This window comes from Pelodiscus sinensis, chromosome 20 (assembly GCF_049634645.1).
Source record: "Pelodiscus sinensis isolate JC-2024 chromosome 20, ASM4963464v1, whole genome shotgun sequence".
In the NCBI taxonomy this organism is placed as follows: Eukaryota; Metazoa; Chordata; order Testudines; family Trionychidae; genus Pelodiscus; species Pelodiscus sinensis.
In genome coordinates, this window is record NC_134730.1 from 29,366,922 (window position 1) to 29,377,466 (window position 10,545).

At 68.1% G+C, this 10,545-nt stretch overlaps 1 protein-coding gene across 1 annotated transcript; it reads left to right on the forward strand.

The window, feature by feature from the left end:
• The first annotated feature begins 426 nt into the window (after positions 1-426).
• SOCS3 (suppressor of cytokine signaling 3) lies at positions 427-3,251 on the forward strand. The gene is made up of 2 exons (XM_075904171.1): positions 427-580; positions 1,428-3,251. Exon 2 carries the CDS (start codon positions 1,491-1,493, stop codon positions 2,106-2,108), a length of 618 nt encoding a protein of 205 aa, XP_075760286.1. The 5' UTR covers positions 427-580; positions 1,428-1,490; the 3' UTR covers positions 2,109-3,251.
• The last annotated feature ends 7,294 nt before the right edge of the window (positions 3,252-10,545 follow it).

Below are 10,545 nucleotides of genomic sequence, written 5' to 3' on the forward strand. Positions count from 1 at the left end.
GGCAAATAGATCCGCCTATGGGGGGGCTCTCCAAAGCCTGGAGCCCCCCTCCAGCCTCTTTCCACTCAGGGAACAGCCCCCAGGCGAATAGCGATGAGCCCACCCGGCTGCAGTGGAGGAGGGGCGCAGGGACACTAGGCCAAGCGTCCTCTCCCTGTCGCTGCACAGCGCCCCCGCCAGCCTGGGCCGCCCCCGCCGCGCGCCCCCCGCCGCGGGGCGAGTTCCCAGGGCGCTCGCCAAGCCCGGCCAGTCCCGCGCCCCGCGGCAGCCCGGGGAAGGCTCCCTCCCGGGCCGGGCCGGGCCGGGCGGGCGGGCGGCGCGTGGCTGCAGGCGGGGGAGCCCCGCGCTGCCCGGAATGGGCCGGCGCTGCCTGGCGGGTGGCCCGGGCCGGGCGGGCGGGCGGGGCCGCGCGTTACAAGAAGGAGCCGAGTTCCAGGAAGCCGAGGGCGGGGCCAGGCGGCGGCGCTATAAGAGGCGGCCCCGAGCGCTCCCGGCAGCTCTGGAAAGCGCCGAGCCGGGCGCGCATCGCCGGGACCCGCCGCAGCCCCTGCCCGAGGCGCGGTCCGCCCGCCGGCCCCAGGTAACTGCGCCCGCACGGCCGCTGGGGCGGTGTGGGGTCGGGCGGGAGGCGGGAATGGGGGGGCACCGAGGAGGGGGGTGGCGGCTGGCAGTGGGGGGGGGCGCACCCCGCTGGGAGGGGGGTGGCGGCTGGCAGTGGGGGGGGCGCACCCCGGTGGGAGGGGGGTGGCGGCTGGCAGTGGGGGGGGCGCACCCCGCTGGGAGGGGGGTGGCGGCTGGCAGTGGGGGGGCGCACCCCGCTGGGAGGGGGGGTGGCGGCTGGCAGTGGGGGGGCGCACCCCGCTGGGAGGGGGGGTGGCGGCTGGCAGTGGGGGGGCGCACCCCGCTGGGAGGGGGGGTGGCGGCTGGCAGTGGGGGGGCGCACCCCGCTGGGAGGGGGGTGGCGGCTGGCAGTGGGGGGGCGCACCCCGGTGGGAGGGGGGTGGCGGCTGGCAGTGGGGGGGGCGCACCCCGGTGGGAGGGGGGTGGCGGCTGGCAGTGGGGGGGGCGCACCCCGGTGGGAGGGGGTGGCGGCTGGCAGTGGGGGGGCGCACCCCGCTGGGAGGGGGGGTGGCGGCTGGCAGTGGGGGGGGCGCACCCCGGTGGGAGGGGGGGTGGCGGCTGGCAGTGGGGGTGCACCCCGGTGGGAGGGGGGTGGCGGCTGGCAGTGGGGGGGGGGCGCACCCCGGTGGGAGGGGGGTGGCGGCTGGCAGTGGGGGGGGCGCACCCCACTGGGAGGGGGGTGGCGGCTGGCAGTGGGGGTGCACCCCGGTGGGAGGGGGTGGCTGGTGATGGGGGCAGAAGGGGCAGGGATGGCGGCTGGCACTGGGGAGCCTCTTTCTGACCCTGCCCTTGCCCTTGCCCTGCAGGTGATGGTCTAGCAGCAGCTGCGCCAGGCAGCGGCAGAGCTCGGGAAGCTGGCTCCCTGCGCCATGGTCACCCACAGCAAGTTCCCGACAGCTGGGATGAGCCGCCCGCTGGACACCAGCCTGCGCCTCAAGACCTTCAGCTCCAAGAGCGAGTACCAGCTGGTGGTGAACGCTGTGCGCAAGCTGCAGGAGAGCGGCTTCTACTGGAGCGCGGTGACGGGCGGCGAGGCCAACCTGCTGCTGAGTGCCGAGCCGGCTGGCACCTTCCTGATCCGGGACAGCTCCGACCAGCGGCACTTCTTCACCCTCAGCGTCAAGACGGAGTCGGGCCCCAAGAACCTGCGCATCCAGTGCGAGGGCGGCAGCTTCTGTCTGCAGAGTGACCCCCGCAGCAGCCAGCCTGTGCCCCGCTTCGACTGCGTCCTCAAGCTGGTGCACCACTACATGCCCCCCCTGGCCGAGCAGCCCGGGGGCGCCCCGCCCCCCAAGCGCGCCTACTACATCTACTCCGGGGGCGAGAAGATCCCGCTGATCCTGAGCCGCCCGCTCTCCTCCAACGTGTCCAGTCTGCAGCATCTCTGCCGCAAGACCGTCAACGGGCACCTGAACTGCTACGGGAAGATGACTCAGCTGCCGGGGCCCATCAAGGAGTTCCTGGACCAGTACGATGCCCCCCTCTAAGGAGCCCCAAGGAGGGGCCACACATGGCACAAGCACAAAGCAGGGTAGAGGGCACAGGGTTCTGGCAGAAGATGAACTTGCAGGGCAAAGCCAGCCTTCCCCCTATGGCAAGGGAGGGGGGATGGTCACCAGGGGCCCTGCCCAGCACAGAGAGGTCTTGAGTCCCTCTCCACAACGGCCGGAGGCTGACGCTACGCGGCCGCCGGTTTGCCTGCCCCAGCCGGTCTCCCCTGCGGCAGCCCAGTGCAGGGTGCGTCTGTTCCTGGGGCAGCCGCTGGGAAGGAGCCCTGCTGAGCACCTGCGGGAGATGTGCACCCCGCAGAGTGCCCCGTTTTCTGGCCACAGCGATCTGACCAAACTCGAGCTGTGCTGACAGCAAAGCCGGTCTGGAATAGCAGAAGCAAAGCACTGGAATCCAGCGAGTGCCTGATCCGTCTTCCTCCGTTTTAAGGGGAAAGTATTTTTTACCTCTCACCGCCTCCATGTGGGTGGAAGTTCCTTTCACACCACGTCCCAGACTTGGAGGATGCTGCCTTTTTCCCTCACTACCGTTATCCTAGAGGACTAAGCCTTAAAACCCATCCTCGGCCCATGGACTGGGTTACTGCACACGGCAGGGAACACTTACAATACCACTCCAGGCTGGAAGAGCAAATCCCCGGTGGGAACAAAGCCCGGCCTGGCCCATCAGCACCCAGAGTCCCAGGCGAGCACGTTGCTGCAGCGAGCCCCGACGGCCAAGTCGTTAGCCCGCTATTCCATAGTGCTGCCTGGCCTGGCTTCTCCCAGGCCCTGGACCCGAGGCTGCCAGCTGCTGGGATTCTTGAGTCTCTGCTCCGTGGTGGAATGTAGCGACACTGGCCCGCCCCGGAGCCTGTCCCTTCGTAACCGCTGTCCGTGGGGAGGCCTGGAAGGGCAGTGGGGTTTTTCTGGTTTTAGAGAAAGCACCGTTTACAGCCCTGCCTGAATCACTGTCTTTTATAAAGATTCTGCCTTCCCCTCCAGCCTTGAAGGCTGAGCTCCACAGGCTTGAAAGCTCCACGTAAACCAAACTCAGAAGAAACTTTGCACATATTTATATTTCTACTCGGACAGGGAGCGGTTCTGTAATTTATAATAAAGAAGCCTATTTTGTAATGAAAATCCCAGCTCTGGTTTCCTCTCTGGTCCTCCCCTCCCGCTCTGTCTGCCAGGCCTTAGTGAACCGCGCGTGCACCCCGGTAGCGCAGCCTCCCTCCGTGATTGCGGGGTCACGCGTGTCTGCGTTCGGTGCCGGGCCGGTCAGGTGGGAGATGGGGGGAGGAGGGGAGCGATTCCCGGGCGTGCGGCAGCGCCGTGTGGTATTGGCAGGTACCCCCAGCAGTGGAGACGCTGCTGTCACCGCTCCCCAGATCTTGCTGGCACGAAGTCCCTGCTGTTGCCAAGATGAGGCTGGCCTGGCGCTGCCAGGCTCCTCCTGGGTAGGCAGCATGGAAGCCGATGGCCTGGCTCTAAGCCGTGGGGTCCAACATGCCAGCCGCATGGGGCTATTTGGCCATCGGGGGTGGCTAGTTCGCCATGGGAGCTGCTCTCGCGGCTTCTGCTTCAGAACTGACTCTAAAGGCTCAGGGAGGTCCTGGGACAGCCCAGGGACCCCAGTAGGTCCCCTCGAGGGCTGAGAGGCAGGACCGAGCGCCCTGGGCTGCAGCCCCGAGCAGCTCGGTCTCAGGCGGCCTTAGCCACGGACTCCGATCCCGGCTGGCCCAGGAGCCTCTTTGGACCCGCCTGGGGGCGAGCCGGGCCCATGCTAGCTCCGCACTGCTCAAGCGCTTGGCAGGCGAGCGAGCCGCGCGAGTAGAAATGCCAAGGGGAGCCCCAGCGGGCAGGGGGCTCGCAAGCTGCGGTCTCTCTCCTGGGCCCCGTGCAACGGGGGGCAGGCCGACACGTGCTGGGGAGGAGGGGACGAAACCTGCCGAGAGAAGCCCCCTCCCAAACAAGCAGCAGCTGTTCTGGGCGGGAGCTGCAGCCCCGGCACAGGTCTGCCAGCTCAGGCAGAGGGCTGGCGGGGGCAGAGGAGTTAACCCCGGGGAGCGTTCCCACCCGGCAGGGGCAGCAGCTGCCTGCGCTCGGGGGCGGCCCAGGGCTGCCCGTCTCTGGGATCGGCCCCAGGGCGGCTGTGCCTGTCCCTGCTGTGTTCACAAGCTGCTCTCTCCGGCTCTGCCCCCTGAGAGGAAGGCCGGGGCCACCCGCGCCCCGGTGGGACCAGCCGGGCCCCCCTGCCATGCAGAGCCGCACTGGACGCCCAGCCAGGTCAGGCCGGAGGGCTCTGGTGGTGGGGGCAGTGACATGGGCAGGGCTGCTGGGGGTCTGGGACCCCCTGCCCCAGCTTGGGGGGAGATGCTGTTGATTTTTTTGGGCCCGAGCCGAAGGTGCCTGTCTCTTCCCCCCCCCCCCCCCCCCCCACACACACACCCCACCTGCCCCCATGCGCAGGCCTGACTCCAGGCCTCCCTGTTGGTGCTGCTGTCCCAGGCCTGCCAGGAAGCGCCACTTCCCGGGCTGGGCAGGAGCCGGGCCCGAGCGATGCGAAGAATCCGGGCAGCGGAGCGGGTGGCGCCCGGCCAGGCCCGGCTCAGGCACATCCCCAGCGTCAGCACCATCTGAGCTGCACACCACACCCCCGGCCCTCCCCGGAGCTGGGTCGCCAGGCAACGGGGCTGGAATAGCACTGTTTATTCTCAGCCCAGTGCCAGGAAATTCGGCAGCCTCCTCCCGCCCCTTCCCGCCGCTGGGAGGAGGCCAGGGCAGGGGAGCAGCTGGGGTCTGCAGGGCAGGCAGCTCTCGGCTCAGCGGGAGAGGCTCCGAGGCCGCCTGGGGGCCGTGGAGCTCGGGGGATGTGCTGCCCGGGCAGGAGCGTGGCCAAAAAGAGCGGCTCCGCTCCGGGGCCCTCGGCGGGCTCCCCACGGGCCAGCAGGCTCCAGAGCAAGCGCCGGGCAGGGCCACGGTGCTGCAGCCCAGCAGAGCTCCTTGGGGCCCGCCAGTGGCCCCAGCAGGCTGCCCGTCTCCCTGGCAGTGCAGCCCCCAACAGCCAGGAGAGGGGCTCCTGGGCACATCCCTAGGGGAGCCCCAGGGCCTCAAGGCGCAAAGGTGGGGAGGCTCCCAGGGAAGCCAAGGCTTGTGTGAAGGCCGGGGCCTGTCTGCGTGCCCCCCTTGGCCCCTGCCCGCACCTTGCGGTAACCGCCTGGGATTTCTTGGCCTCCCAAAGAGCCCCTGGTGCTTCCTTCCCCTCTGCTCAGGGCCTCTTCCCTTTTGCCTCAGGACTCTGCGGTGCTGCAATCAGCCGCTGAGTCGCAGTCCGGGAAGCCCTGTGAATGCCTCGCGCTTCTTGGAACCTCCCCGGGCCGCAGCACCGTGACGCGGCCAGGCCATGGGCAAATCCCTGGCAGAGCTTTCACAAGCCGCTCGCCTCCCCAGGAACGCCAAGTGGACTTGGGCCTGCCTGACGTCAGGAGCTGAGTGTGTCATGGGCGGGCGGGCGGCCCTGCCCCAGGGAGGAGAAGGGCCGAGCGCCCCCGCGCAGCCACTGCCGCTGTGGGAGCACTCCAAGAGCCCTGGGCTAGGGAGGGTCCCCGCCCCGGTCCTGGAGTGAGGGCGCAGCTCCCCTGCCCCCGCTCAGTGGTTTCCAGCCTGTCCAGGGCTCGCAGCGGGTTAATGGATAAACAGAGGCTGCTAAGTGGATGCTATAGAGCAGTGGGGCACGACCCCCGGGAAACCTTTGGCTGAGCAACAGCAGCAACAACAAAAGTATGACCCCTTAAAATGCCTCTCCGCTCACCTGCCGCTCCCGCTGCCCCACCGTGTGTACGCCGAGCCGGGGGGAAAATGGCGGCTGGCCCCCCAGAAGACAGCTGTGACCCCTTGGGGGTCGTGACCCACGGGCTGCGCACATTTCCCTCCCGCCCCTTGCCAGTAAATGTTTGAGCAGGCTGGCCAGCCGCCCGGCTCAGTCCTCACTCACGCCGGGTCCCGGGCCTGCCCCCGCCGCGGCTCTGCATTTAGAGAGCATTAGGAGCCAGTCGGCCCGACTCCGGTCTGGCCCGCGCTGGGTCCAGGCCTTCAGACTCCCCCAGACAGGAGCTGCTGCCGCCCTGCACTGCTGTGGACCAGCTCCCACCCGGCACCCCGTGCTGCTGCCTCTGATACACGGGCTGCCAGCCCCGCCAGCAGGGGGCTACAGAAAAGTCGACTAACCGATCAGAATTCCCGAGGTTACTGGACTATGCAGTTAACCGATATTTAACATCCCTCCGTCACGGTCTGCTCCGTGCCCCATGAAGCACCTTCCAGCCCCTGCCCCTCCGGCCGCGGCCCAGCGTGCTCCGGGCAGCCGGGATCGCCAAAGGGAGGCCAGGGCGGAGAGGAGGGGCGCTGTGTTCGGAAGGGCTGGTTGACAGCGGCGCTGTGGCTATTGCTCCGGCGCGGAGGGCTGGGGCCCAGCTCCCCAGGAGATGGGAACGGGAGAGGCCGTCTCCAGCGGGGTCGGTCGCTATCGCGGCCCACCCGTGTGGATGCAGACGTGTTTGCAGAGTGGGGCTGGCGGCCAGGGGCCAGACTGCCCTCCGCTCTGGCGTTATCCCAGCGAGGGGCTGGGCAGAGCCCCCGCTCTGCGAGCGCACCCCAGACAGAGGAACAGCGGCCTGCTGGGGAGCGCCCCGGGGGCCCAGCAGGTGGGCCAGTGGGGCCAGTCCATTGGGACATTAACCTGCGCCCCCAGGCACCAGCGGGCGCAGCTCCTGTTGGCCGCGGATCGCTGTTCCCAGCCAGCGGGAGCCGCAGGAAGCAGTGTCCCGGGCCGTGCTGCTCCTGCCGCTCCCATTGCCCGGGAAGGGCGATCCCTGGCCAGTGGGAACTGCGATCACCCAGCCCTGAAGAGCCCAGGCACCCGCCAAAGCCCTAAGGACTTGAGAACGGCCTTGTTCTCCCTGGCCCTGCGCAGCCAGGGGACCTAGCGCCAGGGAATGTCCCCGGAGGACAGGCCCCTGGCAGAGCAGCGTGTGCACACACAATGGAAGCTCCGTCCCTGGCTCGGGGCCTGGCGCTCACACGAACGTAAAGGATCCTTGTTGGCTGGAAGACTGGCCTGGACTGGGAACAAGCCCGCTCGGGCCAGGAACTGCACAAACAGGCTTCTCGCACGGGCGAGGCCCAGCCGGGCGCTTTTGTCTCCACTCGGGAGCTGGCCCGGCAGGACAGGGTGGTGGGGAGCCCCAGGGAGCAAGAAGGCGAGTGGCAGAGGCGTCATCAGCTCCCCCTCCCCAGTCCTGTCAGGCTGCAGGCTCCGTCCCCACGGGCGCCCCTCTAGCAAAGCAGCAGAGCGCCTCAGCTTGGGCTCAGCTGTCTCCTGGCCAGCCCCCGGCTGCCCCACTGCCTGAACCCCGAGATACAGGCCCAGCCAGAGCCGAGAGCAGTCGAGGCGCGTTCCTGGGGCGCCGCTGCCTGGCCCAGGGCCTGGTCACAGTTTGGCTGGGGGGCGGTGAGTCGGCCTCCCCGCTGTGCATGGCGTGATCCCAGGGCTGTTTGCTGCAGCAGCCCTGGGCTCTCCGCGCTGGGGCAGGTCCCTGCTCCGTGGCCTGTGGGCTCTGGAGCACAAGATGCCGGTGGGCAGCAGAGACGTCAGCGTCTCTCGCTTTGCTGGAGGGGAGCCAGCCTGGCTTACCGGGGCCAGGCTCTGCTGAGCGCGAGGCTCTCGGCCGAGTGTAGACAGAGCCATCGTCAGGACAGCCAGGGGCTGCGGAGCTGGGCGGCTCATGCTCCCACCTGGGACCAGGCAGTCTGCAAAGGGGACATGCTGATTGCCAGGGGCCCCTCCAAGGGGCTGCCTTCTGCCCAGGGATTCCCTAGCACCCTCCAGGGAGGGCCTTGAACAGCGACGCAGGTCCTGGGGCACCGTGGAGACCGGGGAGCTTTGGCAGGCACGTCCCACGCCCCAGCTGAGTTGGAGGAGCAGTCACAGAAGCCAAGGGGTCTAGCGCCTGTCAGTTGCGGGACCCAGGCTAAGGACGAGCCCCGTTCGGAGCTTTGGCTGTGGAGATGCGGATAGTAATGGCAGGAGACGCTGCCTTTGTGATGCGCCAGCCGGCTAACGGCTGCTGAGGGCTGTGCCCAGGAATCTCTAGGTTTTGGTCAGTCTCCAAGGTGCCCCAGGGCCGCTCGTCGTTGTTTTTAAAGTTACAGACTGGCATGGCCCTTCCCACATCCCTCCACCGCCCGGTGCTCGTCTCTGCAGGGAACCCAGCCTGCCAACAGCTCCCTTAGTCACCCCCCAGCGCCTGGCAGCTCCACGACTGCTCACGGGGAAATGTGACATCAGGAAAGTGGGCCAGGGACTGTTCGCTTCCTGTAATGTGATTCATCAGCTGGAGGAACAGAGCTGCGTCAGGCCCATGGCCTGGCCGGCCCGGCACTCCCAGCCGTGATGGGAAACCGGCCGCCGAGCGGGAACTCAGGGGCGCCGCGTAGCTGTGACCTGTCACTGTCTCTCCCACGGGGCAGCCGGATCCCAGCCGCCGCCCCCGGCACAGGAGGGAGAGCGCAGACATGGCTACGTGCGGCTCCTCCGCAGGGACATCTGGACCCCCCAAGAGCCCCCGAGCGCCGAGGTGCCAGACCCTTCCTGGTCTCTCGGCCTGGGAGGGGAGGTGGCTGCTGGCCGGTGACAGACGGAGACCCCCTTTGCTCCCAGAGCAGTTCGTAAAGGAGACGCCTTCCCCCCCCCAGCCGGTTCCTCCCACCACTGACCTGCGGGGGCCAGTGGGGCTGGGGCGGTGCTGCAGCCGCTGCTCTGGCCTGGCTCCTGGGGCTGTAGCCACAAGGGGGGAGGCGCTCAAAGCCCAGGGCCAGGGCTGCAGGAAATGACCACTGTCCCGGAGGGCACCATGGGGAGCCAAACCCGCCATCCGCTGTGGCGGCTGCAGGGCCCGCGGCTCAGGCCAGGGCCCGGCTTGCTGGAGAGCTCGGGCTGCCTGGCTTGCGGGCCCGGCTCTGAGCAGTGCAGGGGCAGCAGCCAGAGGGGCTCAGCGTGAAGAACGGGAAATTCTGGTTACAGGGCCAGGCCCATGTTGGTTTCCACCCGGGGCCGGGTTCAGCAGCTGCTGCTCCTGAGAGCAGGCGAGATCCGGCCAGGCCACCCCCTGCTCTCGCTTGGCACCGGCCTGGGCAGAGCGAGCGTCTGGCTGCAGGACACAGCGGGGAGGCCCCCAGAACAAGGGCAAGGCACTTCCCCCAAACGGAGCAAGTGTTCCTGGGCGCAGGGTCCGACTGAGCAGCCCGGGGCTGTCCGTGCGCTGGGACGACTGGCCCACTTAGTGCCCGGCCCTGGAAACACTGGGGTGTGCTCCAGGCCCATGAGGGACCCCCAGAGACCTGCACCCACCGTGGCCACCGTGCAAGGTGAGCGGGGAGCAGGCCCAGGCCGGAGGCTCCTGTTGCCCAGTGGCTGGTGATCTATGGCTCACTCCCCACCTGCAGCCCCCTCTCTCCTTGCCAGCCCCCGAGACGCCTGCATTCTCTGCAGCACTTCCCAGGAGGCACGGGTGGGGCCAGGAGCCCAGGGAGGTCTGGGGACCCTGCACTGAGAGAGCTGCTCTCTCTCTCTCCCGCGCTAGCCCAGGGCACGTGCCCAGCTCCCATCACACCCGTGCTCCTGACACCAGAGGGGCTGCTGGCCAGCGGTGGGGCTGGCAGAGCGGACAGCCAGGCTGGGGGGCCATGCTCTGCTAATCTCTTCCATCCATGTGTGGAATAATTGTATGTGCACTGAGGCATGTGGGACTGTGCACCACCAGGAGACACAGACCCCAGCTGGGGGCGCTATGCTACACAGCTGGGCGGCACTGGAATCTCTCCTGAGCGGCCGCACAAGCGCCCGGCGGACAGGGAACACCACTTGGGGGTGTAGCACCAGCAGACCCAGTGTGTTCTAGGAGCTGCAGCTCCAGGCAGGGGTCCCTGCCAGCTCAGGGCTGGAGGCAGGTAGGTCTGGCCAGGCTGCAGGATGGATTTCAGATGGCACCTGGCTTTCCTGGAATCCTAGCACCGGAAGGGACCTCGAGAGTCGAGTCTGGTCCCCTGCCCTCGCGGCAGGACCCAGCACTGGCTAGACCAGCCATTCCCAACCTTTCTCCCAGGGAGGAACCCCCAAAATAATTGTTCATATCCCGAGGAACCCCGACCCATGAAAACGTTTGCTTGGCCAGAAAACGTTGACGGGGGGAGCACAATTCAATTCCTGCTAAAGTGCTGTCAGGAAAATGGAGTTGTAAAGGGCGGTCACATCGATGTGTCGGCTCCCAGGCAAGAAAACCAACGGATTTATTTAGTCCACGATTTCTCGGAGCCCCTGGCGATGGTCTGCGGGACCCTGGTTGGGAAACACTGGACTAGCCCATCCCTGCAGGGT

Bases quoted from the DNA above. Each gene is read 5' to 3' on its own strand.
- SOCS3 (XM_075904171.1), top strand. From the start codon at position 1,491: ATGGTCACCCACAGCAAGTTCCCGACAGCTGGGATGAGCCGCCCGCTG.